The sequence below is a fragment of the Gobio gobio genome, assembly GCF_949357685.1.
Source record: "Gobio gobio genome assembly, chromosome: 24".
Taxonomy (NCBI): domain Eukaryota; kingdom Metazoa; phylum Chordata; class Actinopteri; order Cypriniformes; family Gobionidae; genus Gobio; species Gobio gobio.
The window spans coordinates 30,425,892-30,447,857 of record NC_137120.1 but is presented as its reverse complement, the minus strand read 5'-3'; the positions used below and the strand labels follow the sequence as shown (position 1 = coordinate 30,447,857).

Sequence of the window (21,966 nt, the reverse complement as noted above, 5' to 3'; positions counted from 1 at the left end):
TTTAGCTAAATGCTAAATGCATTTGATCTTACATGTTAAGGTAAACTGTGACAGTAACAAAAATATTTTAAATATATATTTTTTTAATAGAATGAAGAAACCTACACACATCATTGCATAAAATTGAATTGTCACATGAACAGATGTAATACAAATTTATATTGTAGATAGAAATACTATTTGTATTAGAATTTAAAGGAATACTCCACTTTTTTTGCTCATTTTCCAACTCCCCTAGAGTTAAACAGTTGAGTTTTACCGTTTTCGAATCCATACTTCTTTCAGACGAATACAAAGTTATATTAAAAAATGCCCAGGCTAATCCAAGCATTATAATGGCAGTCCAAAATTTGAAGCCCAAAAAAGTGCACCCATAGCCTGACGTCGTCATACTCAATTCTAGTCAGAATATGAGTCTGATACTGCTCCGTTGGGCTGTGATTATGGGGCGTGTTTCAACCGAACCAGGAAAGACCTCAATTGGATAGACCTACAACCAATCAGAGCAACGGAGCGACCGAGTGATGCAGAACGTTAGTTGTCAAATGTCAACAGAACTCAACTGCACTGTGTTGCCAAGTCCACAGGTTGAAGCGATCCCAATTATGTGATATACAGACCCAGGAATGCAAATTTTAGCAGGCAGTCCTTCCAAAATAACACATATTTTACCCCCCAAATGCCTTTTTTTCCCGGAGAACCCCCCTGGAAAGCTTTTGGGCTTGTTTTTGGCTAGTTTTGAGGAACGTTAACAATTGGGCGGGTTTTGTTGTAAAACTTGGCAACTCTGTCTGCACGCACGCTGGAATAAGTAGCCTAGCGTTAGAAGAAAAAGATGAGTGTAAACGAACTTTGCCGGTGTTGTAAAAAAATAATTTAAGGAGACACAGAGTACTTACCAACACGATCATCATTTCTGAGAGAAATAGTAAAGGTGAATGCATATATGAACAAGTTCTCCGTTTAGGATTAGAACAAATTCAACCCAAGCGCTCTTTGATGACGTGGATGATTACGTTACTGTTTATCATCTGTCCATCATCGTCTAAAGCCCGCCCTGACAATTTCATTGGTCCGAACAGCTTCTGTTCGGGCATAATTACTTCTCTATTGAGCAAGTCCAGACCGAACTGCCCGAGTAAAAATGTTGTGGGCGGGGCTAAGTTCGGCTGGCATCCAGGCTAGTGCACCCATCCATTACAAAAGTAATCCACACGACTCCCGGGGGCCTTCTGAAGCAAAGTGATGCGTTTGTGTAAGAAAAATATCCATGTTTAAAACGTTATAAAGTAAAGTATCAAGCTTCCGCCAGACCGCCTTCCGTATTCAACTTCCGGAAAAAGCGCAACTGCCGCGACAATGACGTCAGATGTAGCGTAAGCGTTTTGAACTGCGAGGGGCGTTACACTTTCTTCGTAAATTGAATACGGAAGGTGGTCTGGCAGCAGCTAAATATTTTACTTTATATGGATATTCTAAACATGGATATTCTCAATTGTCCATCTGACTGTAAAATTAAAATGTACTGTATGAGGACTCTGCAAATCCATTAAAATAATTGTGATTAAAACACGCATAAATCTTGTCAGTGAAAAGTATTATACAGACAATTATTATTATTTTTTTTAAAAATGAAAAAAAAAGATAGATACGTTTAAGTAGATAAGTTGGGAGGAATAATGTCAGGGCACATTCCACTGACTTCCCATTGTTTCTCTTCTGCTCTACAACATACCTGGCATATTATGCATTAAAGGCAGACTTTTCGGGAAGTGCAACTAGTTTATCGGTAGTGAATGAACGTGACGCTACTGACAGAAAACTGTGTTTATGAATATTGCCTCGAGTGCCACAGCCACTGTTTCTTTCAAGGAAGATGAATGTTGTTTTCTATTTTATGCTGCAGGTTTTATGAATGAAGGTGAGAAAATTGTCTTTGTCACCTCTGTTTTCTCAGTTTTAATTGTTGTTTAATATGGTGATGTATGTCTGACTTTATTTGTTGTCTATTTTCACATTTACATTCCAGTATTCTACATTTTATTGGAAACTTTGTATTTTTCATAGCCTACTAGTGATGCTGTTAGGATCTGTTACAATGTTTGGCTTATTTTAAGCAATATCACACAAGCAAGAGTAACCTGAATGTTGTCATACATAAATTAAACGAGTAATTATTATCAAGGCTTTGCGTGTCACATAGCCTATGAGTGGAACGGGTCTACATTTTACCTCCTGCTCTGTAATCAAACTCCACTCAAGGTTTTCCTTTTCCATTGTGAGAAATCCAAACTATCCGAATTTGCATTTAATCAAGGACTTACTTTTTGGCTTCTATAAAGAAATAAAAAACGAATAGTGCTGAATATTATTATTGATGTTTTTTTTTGTAGTTATTGTATTTCTGTAGGAGAAATGGGGGATTACTACTACTGTGGATGCTGCATCTGTTGCTTGTCTGAAAAAAAGAGGTACGCCATTGCCAAAAATAAGGAAATCGACCTCATCCTGGCTGAGCAGAGGAAAAGAGAAAACAGAGAAATTAAATTGCTTTTATTGGGTGAGATGATTCTGTTAGTCTTTTATCAGAAATTTTATTAAAACTTCCACACGATATAGGGTGACCACCTGGTTACTGCTCTGTTGCAGGACAGTAGATGTGATTTTGCGGGATAATGCGGGACGTGTGTGAGAGATCAATTTAGTACTATTATACTATGTAAATATTGATTTACATTAGATTGAAAGCCTATTTGCCATCCCGTTGGATGATAACATTTTAAATCGTCAATAAGCAATTGTGACCAGCTCTATGACTGGCACTCAATTTGCCCAGGTTCAAGTGATACAATACTCTACTGGACCTATTCAGTCTACTAAATATAATGAACTGAATAACAGGCTAGTAGGTTTAAAAAAATCACATTTTATACTAAAATAATTTTTTTTAAAGGGGTCATGAACTGAGAAATCAAATTGAGCTTTTGACATATAAGATGTCATCATACTATAAGAATATCCTGTAAGTGTCAGAACTGAAAACTTCCTTGTTAGTTTAAAAACAGCTTTTATTGTTACCAAGCCCAGATAACGACTCATTGTGGAATGTCCCTATCTATAAGATAGGTGAAAAACCGCCTCTGCAGAAAATCAACGCCTACTTCATCTGAGCCGTAATAGTAAAACCACACTAAAGGTTTCCAAGAGAGTTAAACATGTAATACTAGCTATTTCATAGGCAAAGATGTTAGCCAATCACAGCAGTGGGCGTTTACACTGAAGTCTCACAGCAGACACGCCCCTTCAAATAAAACGTTCAAATCAGAGAGCTAATAATTTATTGCACTATTCCATAATTTATTGCACTATTCCATAATTTATTGCACTACCCTAATCCACTGCTATTCCTCATATTAGCCTAACATATTATTGTATACCTCTATCTGTAAAATTCTGTTTATAGTAATAGCCATCTGTATATTGTATTCATAGTACATATTCACCTGTAAATTCTGTTTATAGTAATAGCCATCTGTATATTTATTCACTGTACATATTCACCTGTAAATTCAGTTCTGTTTATAGTAATAACGTCTCTCTATTTATACATATTTATATATATTCAGTACATATCCATGTCCTGCACTTACGCATCCATTTTATATCCTGCACTTGCTGCTATTACACTTCTGGTTAGACCTAAACTGCATTTCGTTGCCTTGTACTCGTACTTGTGTAATGACAATAAAGTTGAATCTAATCTAATCTAATCTAATAGGATAGGAAAAATGCCCTTTATTTCTCAATGATGACCATTTTTGATATGGTCATACTAATCAGACTAACATTACAAGTGCATCACATGAAACATTATATAACAATACAACAATGCCGTTCATGAAAAATCCCTTTCTATGAATGCATTGGTTGGTTATTTTTCTGCTCTAGCTACACTGTAAATTCTAATGCTCAAAATAATTCAATGGTTTGAGTAGGGTAAACTTAAATGAATTAGTTCAATCAAATTAACTTTTATGAGTATTTCGAATTTTCTTTTTCTTTTGAGTTCACAGAACTGACACATTTTAAGTAATCTGAATTGTTTCATTGTTTTGAGTTTTGTAAACGTGCTTCTTTTAGTTTACACAAACTTAAATTGAACTGAAACATCTGGAATTTCTATTTCCCAGCATGCTTTGCCATGACACACGAGGGAGAGTAAATGTTAAAATGAAGCATATAATAGTAGACGTAATAATTAGTAGACGTAAATAGACGTATACATTTTTACAAACAATGCCACCAGCAGAGATGTACAGAGATGGAGATGAAACAGGGAGGAGAGGCACCTGATTTAATTTTAAAAATATTTTTATAATGTACTTAAAATTACAGGCTATTATTCAAAAAACAAGTATACTAATAATAATAGTAGGCCTACACTCTAAAAATTATTCAGTGGCTTAGTAAATATCACAGTAATAATTAACTTTATTAACTTAAAGGGTTAGTTCACCCAAAAATGAAAATTCTGTCATTAATTACTCACCCTCATGTCGTTCGACACCCATAAGACCATGGGTCAAAATTACAAAATTATCAAAATTACACCTTTATCCAACTTGTTATTGTCTTCCGTGTGTGCCTCCACGACGCATGCGCGAGAATATGACGTAGCGCCAGCGTTCGGGAATCCATGAAATGCACACTTAAGCCCCATTTTGAGAACGACGCCGAGACCTAAAGCACGATAATGTAGAATTCAACAGCTTAGACACGCGCGTCTTCCTCTGCTTGTAAACAAATCGCTTCTGGGTCATGTGTCCGAACGCCGGATCTGCGTCATATTCGCGCGCATGCGTCATGGAGGCACACACGGAAGACAAGAACAAGTTGGATAAAGGTGTTATTTTGATTTTTTTTGCGCACAAAAACTATTGTCGTCGCATCGTAAAATTATTGTAGAGTCACTGTGGTGAGATGGACTTTGTAACAACGTTTTAAGTGCCTTTTATGCGTCTTTGGAGTGTAAATGTACTGAATGCCAATGGAGGCCAATCTGAAGCCTTTCTCAGCCATCAGCTTTCAACTAAAATATCTTCATTTGTGTTCCAAATATGAACGGACGTCTTACGGGTGTCGAACGACATGAGGGTGAGTAATTAATGACAGAATTTTCATTTTTGGGTGAACTAACCCTTTAATAAAATTTCTAAATATCATTTATTTGATGTTTTGAGTTGAACATACCAAAATAATTGACTAAAAATCCAACAGTTAATTTTGTCTCAAATTTACAGTTATATGTAAGTTTTTTTCACTAAAAGAATTTAGTGTTCGAATAACCAATTATTTATTTCAAATATACTTAATAAATTTGTGAAATGTCACTGCACCCCTCCCCCGCCCACTGACGTGACGACAGCTCGACGGTTGATTGAGCTGCTGTTTTCTTCTCAGGAGTTCCTTCTTCTCAGCGTCGCAGAATTGGAACATTTCCTCGGTGAAATTCAGGTTTGTGTGTTTTATTTTATCTATAAAATCATTACTGAGCTTAAAAAAATTTTATTTAATGCAAAACAACATAAGTTACAGGGACGCAATGTGAGTAAACGAGTGCTGCATCTGTCTTTGAAGCCCCTGGTGTAACTGCCTTGCTCAAAACACACGACTTTATTCCTAGATAATGAATATAATTAATTTGGATGATAAAATGTTCTTAAAACTGTGCACTGTTTGTTTATTGGCAGGTTATGGAGTCAGGCGCGTTGCAGCATCTTTGAGCTACGAGTGAAACGCTGGACGGCGGTCTGAAGTTCAAAGTCCACCCGCAGAGCGCGAGTCCATCTCAGGCTCGAGAAACGGCGCTGATACGGTGGAAATGGGATAACAGACAGGTTGATTACACTTGAATTACTTTTAAATGTTTAATTTTTACTTCTAAAATGTTTGTTACATGAGTTTAAATGTTGTAAATATGTTGTAAAATATTGTAAACATGTCAAAACTGTAATATATGCTGTATTGCTTTACTCATCGACAATAAAGGACATTTTCATGTATAAGCGTGGTTGTGTGGAGTATTTTACAAAGGTTTAGAGGAAATTAAAGTTATACTATAAGAGTTAATATTACTCATAAATAAAAACAGTTAATTTTACTCTTAAATATTGGTTTTTAAATGTTTTTCCTCCAATTTTTCTACTCAATTTTATTTGTAAATGTACCAAATGTAGTTACACAGATCTACTTAATTTTTTTACTTGCATTTGCTCAGCTCATATGGTGTATGTAATTGATTTCACTGCTTTTAAATGTACTCAATTTTATTAGTGTAAAAATGTTTCATCAAAAAAATTGAGTAAATCATAGTAAACGTTTTTAGAGTGTAGGTATGGTTCGAATTTATTTTATTATAAATATGTGGCTATATTGCAGTTTCTGTTATGTTGTTTTTTTGTAGAGATACCATCATGGTGACGAGTGAGAAAGAGCTTGGTTTGAGAACAGATATGTGTTAAATGTTCTATATTGCTGTACTCATTCAGCAAGTGCTATGCAATGCTAATTAATCAAAACAGCAAGTTAGCGTTACTGAATTACCTTGTTAAAACTAGCCAAGTTTCCACTACTAAAAATATTAAAGTTAAGATTACATGAAGATTACATGATAATACTGAAACGTTTTTATGTATGAACTTATGTATGAATTAGCTCAACTCAAATATTTCAGTTTAAAAGCAATTAAAATGTATACAAAAAAATACAAAATAAAAAAAGGCAAGTTCCGCTTTGAATTACTGAACTTAAACATTTTGATGGAACAAAACACTAATCACATTTTGAATATTATATATTTCTGATTGTGGTATTGAAATTTTAGGGAAGAAATCAAATAATGCAAACTTGAAAATGCGGGACACTGATTATGTCTTGTGGGGCGACAAAGATCTAATTTATTTGACGTCATCATGTGTGCATTTACTTTCTCACAACAAGATAGAGACAACTCTAAATGTGAAGGTAAAGATTAGATGTTGTGACAGATAAATGCAGATAAATGCCATTTTGTGTTTGTTACATCATCTTTTAAGGGGACGTTCATGATGTGATCATCTAAGAGCTGATTATATCTGTGACTCTCAAAACTAAATTCACTTTTCTCATGGATGCATGACTTTAGTTCCCCTTCACTCGGATGTTTCATGCTCAATAAATGCTCAAAATGTAGTAGTTAACCTGACAAGCCAGTTCAAGATGTTGGGTCTGGGAAACTCACCATTGGCAGGGCTCAATCCGAGGGGCGGGATAAACGTTTGTCTTTCAAATTCCCTCAGCACGCAATAGGATAGCGCTACAACCATCCAGAGCAACGAAGAAGGTGAAGCGGAGCTAGTTGATAGATTCAACTTTTGCCGTATCCAGTCGGCAAAACTCCGAACACATCTTCCTTTCTTAAGAATGACTTCAGGGCCGTTCTTTGTTCTTTTCTCAAAGAAAAGCTAAACTCCAAGTCTTCCAGAGTCGCGGCCAAAGCCGATTCGAAAGGCCGCTGTTCGCCAGCTTCTTTGTTTACAAGTAGCACGCGGAACCGCCGCAACTCTGCCGTCATTACGTTAAGCCGGCCCACCGACTCTATACACGATGTGATTGGCCTGACCAGAGTTTGGTTTTTCCAGCTCGCAAGCCAACGGAGAGTTGCTAGACGACCTGGCTGCAAATTAGATTTGCTGGCGCTAGCGTGCGTCTAGATTTCTAGGCTAGTAGTTACAGGCAGTACTGAATGAAAAATGTTGTTACAGTTAATTCAGTACTGCCTACTGATAATTCAAATTGCCTTTATTAAGAAAGTTCAACTAATACACAATTAAGACATCAACTATTCTTATACAGTACAGATCGCATAATGTATTTTCACGTGTCATGTTAGCAGATTTTCTATACTGACGCATGTGATTGTTTTGATTTCATTTAGGCTCGGAAGGAAGCGGAAAGACAACAATTATGAAGCATATGAGGATTACACACGGAAAGGGCCTTTCAGATGACGAGAGGCGTAACTACGCTAAACTGGTTTTCCAGAATATCCTCCAAGCTATGAGTGCAATAACAGAAGCCATGAACACGCTAAAGATTCCCTACTCCAATCCACAGAACGAGGTGATCAAGAGGCCGAGTGTGTTTTGAGCCCAGACGGCCGTTTTTAGGCATAGGCAAACTAGGCAGTCGCCTAGGGCGCCATCAGTTGGGGGGCACCAATAGCGCATATCTGGCACTAGATTTTTGTGTGTAAAGGGTGTCACGGCCACCCTAAAATGTTATTGCCGCCCCCAGTGGTTCCCCCACACTGGATCAGAGTACTGTCAATCTGACGATTCCTATATGCCATTGGATCAGAGAGAGTAGGCTACTGTCAGTTACTGTAAAAAAAAAAGTTTGGGTTTGGAGCGCTCAACAACACCATTAGATAAAAGAGAGGTGTTGCCATACAACCATACAATAAAGCTAAATTCAAACTAAAGGCCAATTTACAGGTACAGTAAAAATTGCACAAATCTGTATTTTGTTAGGGCAGTATTTGTGGTAGTCGAGAAATCACACTGTGAAATGGGCAGATAGCATTGCTCGATGTGTTAGAGGCAAAATATAACTGCACACTGTTCACTTCAGCATTTCATGAGTGTGCAGTTATATTTTGACTCTTTAAAGCTTTCTTCTCTTACTTGCACCTCCAAAAGTTTTTTGCGCCAATGCATTGTTAAAGGATCAGTGCGTTTTGTAATTGTCCCATACAAAACTTTAAAGGGTTAGTTCACCCAAAAATGAAATTTCTTCCATTAATGACTCACCCCAATGTTGTTCCAAACCCGTAAGACCTCCGTTCATCCTCTAAGATAATTTAGATTTAGTCCGAGGGCTTTCAGTCCTTTGAATGTAAGTGTATGCACACTTTGCTGTCCACGTCCAGAAAGGTAATGAAAACATCATCAAAGTAGTCCATATGTGACATCATTTGGTTAGTTAGAGACTCTTTTGAAGCGTCGACAATACATTTTGGTCCAAAAATAACAAAAACTAAGACTTTATTAAGCATTGCCTTCTCTTCCGGTTTTGTTTGAATCCGCGTTCACGACGCCACAGTGACGCTGCTGACGTAAGACGCTGTGACGTGTTATCTGGTGCGACAGAGCTTCGTTTGTAGTCTGAGGGAGACGCACACTGTAAACAAGCTGTTCTACATTGTTTGTATTGCTATATTTTATTTTTTTTGCGATGGTGGTTTTGTTTACAGCGTGCGTCTCCCTCAGACTACAAACGAAGCTCTGTCGCACCAGATAACACGTCACAGCGTCTTACGTCAGCAGCGTCACTGTGGCGTCGTGAACGCGGATTCAAACAAAACCGGAAGAGAAGACAATGCTTAATAAAGTCTTAGTTTTTGTTATTTTTGGACCAAAATGTATTGTCGACGCTTCAAAAGAGTCTCTAACTAACCAAATGATGTCACATATGGACTACTTTGATGATGTTTTCATTACCTTTCTGGACGTGGACAGCAAAGTGTGCATACACTTACATTCAAAGGACTGAAAGCCGTCGGACTAAAGCTAAAATATCTTAAACTGTGTTCCGAGGATGAACGGAGGTCTTACGGGTTTGGAACAACATTGGGGTGAGTCATTAATGGAAGAAATTTCATTTTTGGGTGAACTAACCCTTTAACGGCCAATTTAAAAATGGCATAATATGTTCTAATTCACATTAATACATCCTTTATTAAATCACTATGTCGAATTTAACAAATCTTTACGGATGGTGTTGAATGCTGAATCGATTTATTCAGTTCTAATAGTGCTTAATGCAAGCAGTGTCGTACACAGAGGGCATAGCGTCGCGTTATTTAAAGGGAAAGTTCAAGCATCAATGAGTAACAAAAAATGCACTGAATCAGTATTTATTCTTATTACTTTCATGAGAAACGTAATAATATCACGTAATAATTATGTAGTTATGTCTGAGAACAATTTCTTAGCAACTATGGATTGCACAAATATATATATATATATATATATATATATATATATATATATATATATATATATATATATATATATATATATATATATATATATATATATATATATATATATATATATATTAATTTTAATCCTTATTAACAAATATAATTTGGAATGCATGTATGCATTTGTTAAATAATACCTGTAATACCAATGTTGCTTTTTTTAAATTTGACTGGGCACCAATAAGGATTTTGCCTAGGGAGTCAGAACGGCTAGAAACGGCCCTGAGCCCAGAGATTCATGAGGGCTGTTTTACATCAACAATCCTGTGGATAGTGGAATTGGCAAAAAAACAAACGTTTTTAAAAAGTTATTATTAATAATCTAATAATATTATAATAATTATTATAAAAATAATTAAATTATTTATACGTATCTACTAACAGTAAAAAAAATGGATCTGTATGTTTGCACTAATTTAATAAAGATTGGATGTTGTACTGTAATGTATTTGCAGTCTCATGAGTTCTGTGATATCTGTAGATTTATGCCCAGTGGTTCCAGGATCAGAACATACATCAGATAACGCAGCTGCAGAGAAGTTACGTAGAGGCTATTCGTTACTTATGGGAAGACCAAGGCTTTAAGATCTGCTACGAACGGCGCAGAGAGTATCAGCTACTAGACTCCACTATGTAGTAAGTGTGTTCAAGACAATTCCTGTCTTCTCCTTTCCTGATGCTACAAAATGAATGTTATGCAAACTAGTTAAGCAAATAATTCCGTCATAAGCAATTCTACAGCACATGGTATTGTTTTCCGTAAAAGTGATATTTGTTATTGCATTATTTTACTTTTTTATTAATAATAATAACAAACATGTTTTTCAAGCTTCATTGATAACTTGGACCGCATCGCAGCCGAAGACTACATCCCTACATTGAACGATATTCTACGTGTCCGATCTCCCTCCAACGGCATCACAGAAGTGTGTGTTAGCATGGAGAACATCACTCTGAGGTATGGCAATGACCAACCAAGCTTATGCTGGCATTTAAAAGGACAGTTCACCAAAATACTCAAGTGTTATTGAGCCGCTATCCCGTGGTTCACCTAAGGGCAGGTGACACAGTGCCCCACCAAAATATTCATCCAAAACAGACCTCTATATAAACTGAATCAATAATGAATTGTAAAAATGTTTAGCATTCTGCAACAAATATTTTTCTTGTTATTTTAACGGTGCAGGGTGTAGTATTTAGGAGGACATAAATGCAATATAATATACATAACTATGTTTTCAGTGTTGTATAAAGACCTTAGAATGAGCCATTTTTATCTATATACACCGCAACCCCCTTACAGTAGTCCCCATTTTGCTCCGCCATGTTTCTACAGTAACCCTAAACAGACAAACAGCACTACAGAGCGCTAGCTACTCTCTGCTGTCTCTGACGACGACATCTTTGTCCTGTGTTGGTCACTGTACCTTCTCTATGTATTCCGAAAGGGAGGGGTGAGCGGTTGCAATTCGCAACCTCACTGCTAGATACCACTAAAATTTACACAGTGCACCTTTAAGTTGTAAAGTGGTTATATTAAAGGGGTCCTATAATGCCCCTTTTTACAAAATGTTAAATAATAAGATATTTTTTTATAGCATGTTAAAATTTTAACTTTTTGAGCAAAAATATGCCGTTTTTGTGTGTATCCCTTTAAATGCAAATGAGCTGGTGCTCCTGGCCCTCCTTCAAGAAGAGGGCGGAGCTTCAAGAGCTCATGTTAGCATCTCCGACACAGACATAGTATAACACGTGACTTTGGGCTTCTTTTTTGGGCTTCTTTTTTTCACGGGTTGCGGTTTTTTGGGCTTATTTTTAAAAATGTGGTTGCTTGCTAGGAAAATATAATAAACAACTTTGTTTCTTTATATTTATGGTCGCTGTTTTGTCCTATAGACATTGACTGACACTGTCTTCTCACAGCTTATAGCCATTCAGGGCAACGATACAAGTGCTGTAGTAATTCATCCTCATACATCCCGCCTCCTTCTCCCCCTCAATGAAGAAAAATCGCGTTCAATGTGCAGGCATGTGACGTTATAAATGCACATAATGATAATTAGTAGACGTAAATAGACGTATACATTTTTACAAACAATGCCACCAGCAGAGATGTACAGAGATGGAGATGAAACAGGGAGGAAAGGCACCTGATTTAATTTTAAAAATATTTGTATAATGTATTTAAAATTACAGGCTATTATTTAAAAAAAAAACAAGTATACTAATAAAAACAGTAGGTATGGTTCGAATTTATTTTATTATAAATATGTGGCTATATTGCAGCGCTCCTTGCCTGTGTCCCAATGTGCATACTATCCATCCTAAATAGTATGTAACATTAGTCCTTTTCAATACTAATTAGGGCAGATGCACATTGAGATGCAGGGCTTGTCTTTTTCACGCTTTCGTAGTGTGTGTGTGTTCACTCGCTGCTCCTAATATGTGTGCACTAACTGTGACTATGGGTTACCATAATTGGCCTACACGTCACTTTTTCTCTTTTTCCATCTCCAAACCTCTTCTGTTCACAGCTGATCGGAGGATATTGTGTGCCCTTTATTGCAATTTGATGATTTTTTTTGTAAAATCACATCTGTTTTTGCTTTTCAAAGAGGTTTCAGTTTAATGTGTTGCAGGCTCATTTATTGATAAAAAATAATTGATCATGAATGATATTGATGATAATAAATAATGTAATAATATTTGGCTTATTTTTGAAGCTGCGGTTGCTTATTTGTCTTGCGAGAGTTTCTCGACTTTTAAAAAAAGTATCTGAAACTGTTCAGCCTTTTATGTTCAAACCAGTCAGACAATGATACAGTGACAGACAGTGACAACATGTAGACTGCAACAGGACGTTTATAAATTTAATTTGATGAATTTATGTAGCTGATGTGGAATTAACTATCTTCAAGTCATTGATTAGCATTTAGCATGTTCTATCATGATCATTTATAAACACACGGCTTCGGCAGGCATGTATCATGATAATAAGCAGGGTAGCCAGTCTCTGAAGAACCCTCCCCAGCTCTACAGCGCCCCACAATTTTCCAATGTAAATCTGTGGTGAAAAAGGGAACTGCAGCGCGCTCTAATTTTGAGCCATTGGGGCAGATTTCAGACCGCCCCACTTATTTTCACATTACCTCACGTAAACTTTAAACTTATAAGTCCGCTTCAGCTATGTGTATATTACTCTGCATCAGATCAGTAACTAGTTGTATTGGCATGTTTGTTCTTCCAATGTGGAGTAGCTTATCAAAGTAATAAATAAGTATATATCCTTTAGTTTAAATATTCTAATGTGAATAGCCTTTATATAGTTATGTTGTGTTTGTTTTAGGATTGTTCTGAGAATAGAAATTACTTTCTTTCCTCCACAACTTGTAACATTCCAAAACAACATTCAGAGACAATTAATAGTATATCAAAGTCCCAATGAACCGGAAGATGCAACTGAATTACAACCCCAAATCAGAAAAAGTTGGGACAGTATGGAAAACGCAAATAAATAAAAAAAGAAGTGATTTCTAAATTTACTTTGAGTTGTATTTCATTGCAGACAATATGAACACAAAATATTTCATGTTTTGTCTGGTCAACTTCATGTAATTTGTAAATATGCATCCTTTCCTGTCATTCAAAAAAGTTGGGACAGGAGCAATTTAGGGCTAGTAATGAGGTAAAATGGTTAAATAATTATGTGATTTGAAACAGGTGATGTCAACAGGTGATTGTAATTATGATTTGGTACAAAAGCAGCATCCAAGAAAGGTCTAATACTTTAGGAGCAAAGATGGGCAGAGGATCGCCAGTTTGCCAACAAATACGTGAGAAAATTATTGAAATGTTTAAAAACAATGTTCCTCAAAGAAAGATAGGAAGAGATTTGGATATTTCACATTCAACAGTGCATAACATAATTAAAAGATTCAAGGAATCTGGAGAAATTTCAGTGCGTAAAGGACAAGGGCGCAAGCCTAAGCTGAACAACCGTGATCTCCGATCCCTCAGGCGGCACTGCATCAAGAATCGTCATTCATCTAGAAGCGATATCACCACATGGGCTCAGGACTACTTTGGCAAACCTTTGTCAAGTACCACAATACGTAGTTACATCCACAAATGCCAGTTAAAACTGTACTGTGCCAAAAGGAAGCCCTATGTTAGCAGTGTCCAGAAGCGCCGTCGACTTCTCTGGGCTCGGAGGCATCTGGGATGGACCATCACACAGTGGAAACGTGTACTGTGGTCAGATGAATCAGTATTTCAGGTATTTTTTGGGAGGAATGGACGCCGTCTGCTCCGGACCAAAGAAGAAAAGGATCATCCAGACTGTTACCAGCAACAAGTCCAAAAGCCAGGGTCTGTCATGGTATGGGGTTGTGTCAGTGCCCTTGGCAAAGGTAACTTGCACTTCTGTGAAGGCACCATTAATGCTGAAAAGTACATAGAGTTTTTGGAGCATAATATGCTGCCTTCAAGAAGACATCTTTTCCAGGGACGTCCATGCATATTTCAACAAGACAATGCAAAACCACATTCTGCACACATTACAAAGTCCTGGCTGCGGAGAAAGAGGGTATGGCTACTTGACTGGCCTGCCTGCAGTCCCGACCTGTCTCCAATAGAGAATGTGTGGCGCATTTTGAAGCGCAAAATGCAACAACGAAGACCCCGTACTGTTGCCCACCTTAAGACTTGTTTGCAGGAAGAATGGGACAAAATTACACCTGAAACACTTCATCACTTGGTGTCCTCAGTCCCTCAGTCTTTTAAGTGTTGTGAAAAGGAATGGCAACATTACAAAGTGGTAAATGCTTTACTGTCCCAACTGTTTTTGAAATGTGTTGCAGGTCTGAATGACAGGAAAGGATGCATATTTACAAATGACATGAAGTTGACCAGAAAAAACATGAAATATTTTGTGTTCATATTGTCTGCAATGAAATACAAGTCAAAGTAAATTTAGAAATCACTTCTTTTTTTTTCGTTTTCCATACTGTCCCAACTTTTTCTGATTTGGGGTTGTAATTTCAGTGCTGTGATATATTTCCAATTGTAACAGAATATTGAATAGAGGGCAGGGCAGGGCAGGGCAATAGAGGGCAGGGTTTTACTTCAGCGCTCCTCTTCTCTATCTCTCGCTTATAGCAGACTAACGGTTGGAGGGAAGTGGTTAAGGATATTCAAACTCAAGCCGTCAAACTGCCATCATTCAAAGGGAACGCTATTCCAGACCGGAAGTTACTTTTCAGATTTTGATTAAAGATTACCACGGCAAATAATTTTTTTCTGTGTATTAATTTGCACAGATTAATTGTTCACCCTAAAACCTGCTAACAAAGTAAATAAGATCAAGATTTTGATTTCATGAGCACTTTAAGGCAAGATAGCATTCTTTATGCGTGCCTAAATCATTAATAGGGCGCCTCCCTCAGGCTGAATGACGCAAGGATGTTAGACCTCTGACAAAAGTGAGTTTGCATGTGTTCAGCGATTAGAATGTAAATCTTACAAAATGTGTATCATAAACTAGCGCTAAGACCCAGAATCTGCCCTACCTGAATTTACAGTCAGGAGCCGCAGCTGGAAGACAGAAAGGTGAAGTTATGAAATGTGACAGAAAGGAAGGAACAGCTTTTAGGGACAAATCTGGGCCTGGTGTGAATGAACCACAGCAGAGGGCCCTATTTAAATGCATGGTCTAAAGCGCACGGCGCAGGTGCACTTTGCTAGTTTCACAACGGAAAAGACGGTTGTGCACCAGCCATATGGTCCAAAAGGGTTGTACCTAGTCTCTTAAAGGGATAGATCACCCTGAAATGAAAATAAAGCCATCTTTTACTCACCCTGCTGTTGTTCCAATGCCCTATGTCCTTCTATCTTTTTCAGACATCAAAAGCAGAAATAAAAAAAATTGTCCTGTAGTAAAATAATGGCAGTTACAAAAACGATACAAAAGTATCACGCAATGATATAGTGAGACACGCGCCATATATGGAAAGTGTTCAGGAGGCAAATAAGGTTTTGCAAGAAAGAAAGCGTATTATTCAGCCAAAACACTGAGCTCGACCGTTATTCTGTGTGCGTTCCTGTGAGTGCGAGCCGTCCCTAGGACATAGAAACAACAGCAGGGTGAGTAAAAAATGGCTTTATTTTCATTTCAGGGTGAACTATCCCTTTAACGAGTCATGTGTGTGTTTTGGGGCGTAACGTGTAATAAACCAATCAGAGTCTCATCTCCCATTCCCTTTAAAAGCCAGTTGCACTTACACCTTGGCAGATTCGCTATTTACACGGCAGAATTTACCAGCGGAAAGAGTGAATGCTTCTCCAGAAAGGAATCCTTTTATTTGCAATATTTAATAATGTTTATGTGCTGCTGCTGCTCATCCGTGTGTGTAACAATGAACACACCTCGTTTTCAGACCAGCACACCAATGGGCACACAAATGGGTGCAAATTTCACTGGATGTGAAAATGATAACTGCATCGGGCTGAAACAAGCAAAAAACACTTGCGTTGCGCCTGGTGTATTATAGGGCCCTAAAAGTGATTTTTGGTCTGTATGTCTTTTCAGGTTTGTAGATGTTGGTGGTCAGAGGGGACAGAGAAAGAAGTGGATCCATTACTTTGAGAATGTGACGTCACTCATATTTCTAGCCTCCCTCATCGAGTATGACCAACTTCTAGAGAATAACAAGGATGTATGTTTCTGCCTCTCCTTCCACAAGGACAGTTAGTTCACCCGGAGGCCATATTTCCAATGCTCTGGGCATCTCTCACATTTAAGTAACATTTAAAAATCTAATATTAACTGTCCCAAAAATGTTGCTTATGCTCAAAAAGCAGAAGGATGCATCCTAGTGAGATTGTGTCCTTATAGTCCAGTCCTTTGGAGGCTTGTAGGCTAGAGCACTCCTCCGCATTAAACGCTAGAATGTGTCGGCCTAGTAGGCTAAGTGTGCATGGCAATGTCGGACTCGTACATGTTTCTGCCCCCACGGTCATGACATGAAAATACTATTTAAATTATAATTTGAAAAATGCTTTAAATTAAAAACCTTTATATACATTTTTCTATAAATGCAGAGCAGGTAATGACAACCATCTGTGGTCTCCCAGTGGTTTACATTATGCACAGTTTAGCATTATGATACCTTATACTCTTCCTCTCTTTGGCTACAGAACCGTATGGAAGAGAGCTTGTCACTGTTCTACACGACCATCCACTCAACGTGGTTTGCTAATTCCTCCATCATCCTGTTGCTGAACAAAATGGACATCCTGGCCGAGAAGATTCAGTTCTCGGATTTAAAAACATCCTTTCCTGGATTTGAAGGTAGTTTGATGCACATTAAATGAAAGGAAAGACAGCATTATCTGACTGTTTGATCTACTTTCTTTGTCGTACCTAATTCACTCTTCCTTTCCCTTCCTTTGTGGGTTGGCGCCACCTTCAGGCAAACGTCAGGACGTTCAAGATGCCAAACTGTTCATCGGAGAGTTATATAAACAGAAAGCAGTTTGCATTGAGAACAACAAAAGCTTTTTCTCTCACTTCACCTGCGCCATGGACACCAGTTACACCCGGATAATCTTCAACAATGTGAAAGACACTATCTTGTTATGGGCTCTTAAGAAGTATAAAGTGGTATAATGAGCCCAGAAAGCACTTTCAGTTGCAGTCAGTCAGCATTAGACTGCACATTAGACTGACCAATCATCAATCTGCATTCAAAAACACTACTATTTTATTTTAAGCAACTTTTGCACAATCAACATGTTTAACATTATTGATATTTAGGGGTCCATGCAAGCAGATATATTGTTTATCTATAACCTCATATATGGAGTGAGTCTTATTCAACTATTTAACATGAGTGCTTTCTGTCCCTCCAGTAGGATTTGGACTAAACCACTTAATTTATATGGATTAGTATGATCTCTTTATTAACTTTTTGAAGTGTCAGTTGCATAGTCATCACACTGTAAACCCTATGAGTTGAGACTACTCAAATTATTTGAGGAAAGTGATTCCTTCAATTCATTTGAGTAATGGGGAAACTGACAACTCAATTTAATTGAGTTGACCTAATGTGGTCTCTTCATTGAATTAACTTAAATTTCTGAGTACCGATAACTTAAAAGGGCAAACAGACTAAACTCAAATGATTTGAGGAAAGTGATTCCCTCAGGTCATTTGAGTAAAGCACCATAAAACAATTTGTTCAGTTTACTTAATTCAATTGTGCAATCAAGTTGTTCTTACTTAAACCATTTAAGTTTTGTCAACTTAATTCTATCGGTGATCTGAGGAAGTGTACTCCCAGAGTGCATTGCGGCATGAATAAATGAATTGCTTCGTTTTACTATTTTTGTTTTTATTTTACTATTTGTCTTTTGTCAGTATAACCCCAATAACGACAGCAAATACAATTGTTATTAATAATTAATAATAAAAATAAAAATCCTTGTTACCATTATTGTGTTTTGCATGCTGAATGTGGAAGTCTGTGTGTGACTCACTCAAGCCTGGTCAATTGCTAGTCACAAATATAGAGGGAGAATATCAACCTAGTCAGATTATGCCATAAATATTAGCAATAATATGTTAAAATATCATTATTTGACATGAAATATAGTTATATATTATTAATGCACAAATATATATATATATATATATATATATATATATATATATATATATATATATATATATATATATATATATATATGTGTATGTATATATATATATATATATATATATATATATATATATATATATAATATTTATTACTTCCCTTCTTTTGAAATCAAATAACTATGATTTCTTGCATCGCTGCATCAATAGAAACAGAATTACAATAATATGAATGAAGTTCCAAGTGCCCAACCAAAGGGAACACTAATCACAATTATGGTGAGAGGAAATAAGTGAAAAGTCTATTAAAAATTGCCCCGCCTCAAAAACATGTTTGCCCGCCCACCCGCTTGTTTTTTGTTTTGTTTTTTTGCTTTGGAAAAGTGGTTCTCAAACCAGTCAAGTAATGTTTACTTGGGTTTTCTAAATAACGAAGGCATAGCATGCAAATAGTTCCGATTACTTAATTGTTTTAAATAAGTGCAACAAATCATTGGACATTACGTTTACTAAAAAGTAGTAAGAACAACTGTTGGATTTTACAGTGCAATGGAGTTACAGAAATATCTCAGATTTCATCAAAAAGATCTTCAATTGTTTTCTAACGAAAGTCTTGAAAGGTGAACTAACCATTTAAACTGTCCAAAAACAAAACGTTTACAAACGGTCTAAATATGTTCACTATGATCCATTTCTGTATATAATAGAGTATAAAATATAGCATCTTAGTAAGATATGTCAACATTTAAACCACTTTAAAGGTCTTTTTTAAATTGTACATTTGTATCTTTAGATATATTAGTAAGTTAAAACCCAATACTTGCATTTCAAATTGTATTTCGGCAATTTCTCTCAAAAAAGTACTGTTATCACCGGCGCACAAAGAATTCTGGGGTTGCAAGGCCGCAAAGGATCCATCTGTTGTCACAGGAAATGAAGGCCGCATTTGAAGGAGCCGTCAAATAGAGTGGTCCAGGTATGGTACATTTTTGTAGGCCGAAACCTGGAAAAGAGTTAGCATTTTAGCACTTCCGGTTCCATTGTCCCAAAGTCAATGGGTTTTCAATGGGTTTAAATGGTACTACAAAGACTGTCAGGAAGATTAAACATCATCACGCCAAACAGGTAAGCGCAGTCTGCTATTACAATCTTGTTGTGCCTATAATCGTGCTCTTATAAATTATTCTAATTCCAACTTTCAGTCATGGGACTGAGGTGTAGTTCATGTATAGCTTACCTTTAGCTTTTGACTTCGGGCGACTGCATTTAGACATCAAGTTGTGTTCATCTGTGAACATTATCTTGATGGACAAAACATGTAAGTACTGTATCTAAAGCTTTTGTTGATCTCAGAGCTTGTTTTATTTTTTTAATTTGCGATAATACAAAAGCCTATGGGATAATTCTATTGGGTTTTTGTCGAGGAAAATAGTGTGATGATAACTGCCGGTTGGCCTACAAATTTAAATCATATCAGCCCGACTCTAATGGGACAGCCTTCATCATCCCGCTGTGACGCAATCGGCCTTCGAATACACCCTTCGAGGATGCAGCCTCTGATTTGGGACACAGCTGTCTCAGAGAATGATTTGTACATTTTTTGTGTTGACCGCATGTGCAACATCCCATAGGTTCTGTACAGGAAACAGAAATGATTAGTTCACCTCCTGAGTCTTCGTGCCCGAGTCATGCCCTGACAGCCCCACAGGTTAAGGAGTTTGTACTGGAAACGGGTCCGAGACGTTCGTTCTTTTATCACGTAAATGTCACGTTTAAACTAAGAGAAACTGGTTGAGGACTCAAGTGCAGGGAATGGATTATTTATTAAACAAATAAACATAATACAAAAACAAAACAAACCCACGAGGGGGAAATAATCAAACATGAAATAACAAAAGACCAACTTGGAACAGAACACCAGGAACACGGGAACATGAAAGACAACGCAACATTGACAACGTACCAGCACCGGACAGAAAACAGAAGGAGATTAAATAGGAGACAAACAAGGCAGGTAACGAGGACCACAGGTGGGGCAAATTAATCACTAATTAGATGACAAGGAGGGTGGGGTCAAGACTGCAGACAGGAGCACATGGACCAAAATAACAAAACACCACCAGTGCTCAATGAGACAGGACAGACATGTGACAGTAAAATGACAGCCGTATTGGATACAGAAATTAGTTAAAGGAACACAGCGACTTTTTGGGACTTTAGCTTATTCACCGTATCCCCCAGAGTTAGATAAGTCCATACATACCATTCTCATCTCTGTGCATGCCATAACTCTGTCTGACGCAGCCGCCGCTAGCCTAGCTTAGCACAAAGACTGGAGATAAACGGCTCCAGCTAGCCTACTGCTCAATAAGTGACAAAATAACGCCAACATTTTCCTATTTACATGTTGTGATGTGTATAGTTACATTGTGTACTAAGACCGACGAAAATGAAAAGTTGCGATTTTCCAGAAACGTATGTCATGATGGTTCTTTTCCATAGCTCGTGATGAACGAACGAGTCAGACCTGAAGACTCAAGTCGTGAATTAATCATTTCTGTTTCCGTTACAGACTCTATAGCTTTAGCCTATGGGATGTGACAAAAAAACTTGAATCGGATCGGGAGGTGAGGCAATGAAGCTAAGCAATTAATTCATCATTTCTCTTTCTCATAATTTGGCCTTGGCTGTATTATAGTTTTTTTCTTGTCCTAAATGTGATCAACGTTTGCATATTAAGCCTCAAAGATCTGAGTCAGTAAAATGATCCAAACTAGTCGCTAATAACTATTTCAGCAGTTGACTAGTTGGATATATTCTTTTGTTGGTAACAAAATCAGTTATCAATGATTTGCTTTTAAATTCTATATTACAATTGTTACTACTAGGCCTAACTATTTCTAAAGGCCTGTGCACACCGGGATGAATATCGCGTGCGCTTATCGCCAGCGTTTTTCGTGACGTTTTTCGGCGCGTCTTGAGTGTTCACACCCAATCGATTTTCATTGGCGATGCGCCGAGTGAACGTGCACATTCAGTTGCTTGCGCTCCCGGGACACAAGGTGGTGCTGCGGCACTTTATGCCTCTGACACTCGCTTGTCACACAGAAGAAGAGAGACAGTATTTACGTGCTTGCCAAAACCACAGATATATTATGTCTATGGCCAAAACCATTCACACACTTTCTGCTAACTGGCAAGCAGCATTAGCATTTCATCTTCTTCTTTGTCT

At 37.3% G+C, this 21,966-nt stretch overlaps 1 protein-coding gene across 1 annotated transcript; it reads left to right on the top strand.

Annotated features, from left to right (window-relative positions):
• The first annotated feature begins 1,780 nt into the window (after positions 1-1,780).
• LOC307121164 (guanine nucleotide-binding protein G(q) subunit alpha-like) lies at positions 1,781-18,575 on the top strand. Its single transcript, XM_079808651.1, has 8 exons — positions 1,781-1,921; positions 2,394-2,560; positions 7,976-8,160; positions 10,566-10,720; positions 10,914-11,042; positions 16,671-16,797; positions 17,279-17,432; positions 17,554-18,575. Exons 2-8 carry the CDS (start codon positions 2,416-2,418, stop codon positions 17,748-17,750), a joined length of 1,092 nt encoding a protein of 363 aa, XP_079664777.1. The 5' UTR covers positions 1,781-1,921; positions 2,394-2,415; the 3' UTR covers positions 17,751-18,575.
• The last annotated feature ends 3,391 nt before the right edge of the window (positions 18,576-21,966 follow it).

Excerpts from the sequence above, each read along its gene's own strand:
- LOC307121164 (XM_079808651.1), top strand. The coding sequence starts at position 2,416 with ATGGGGGATTACTACTACTGTGGATGCTGCATCTGTTGCTTGTCTGAA. Across the intron at positions 8,161-10,565 it reads ACTCCAATCCACAGAACGAG|ATTTATGCCCAGTGGTTCCA; the intron begins GTGATCAAGAGG and ends TGATATCTGTAG. Across the intron at positions 17,433-17,553 it reads ATCCTTTCCTGGATTTGAAG|GCAAACGTCAGGACGTTCAA; the intron begins GTAGTTTGATGC and ends CGCCACCTTCAG.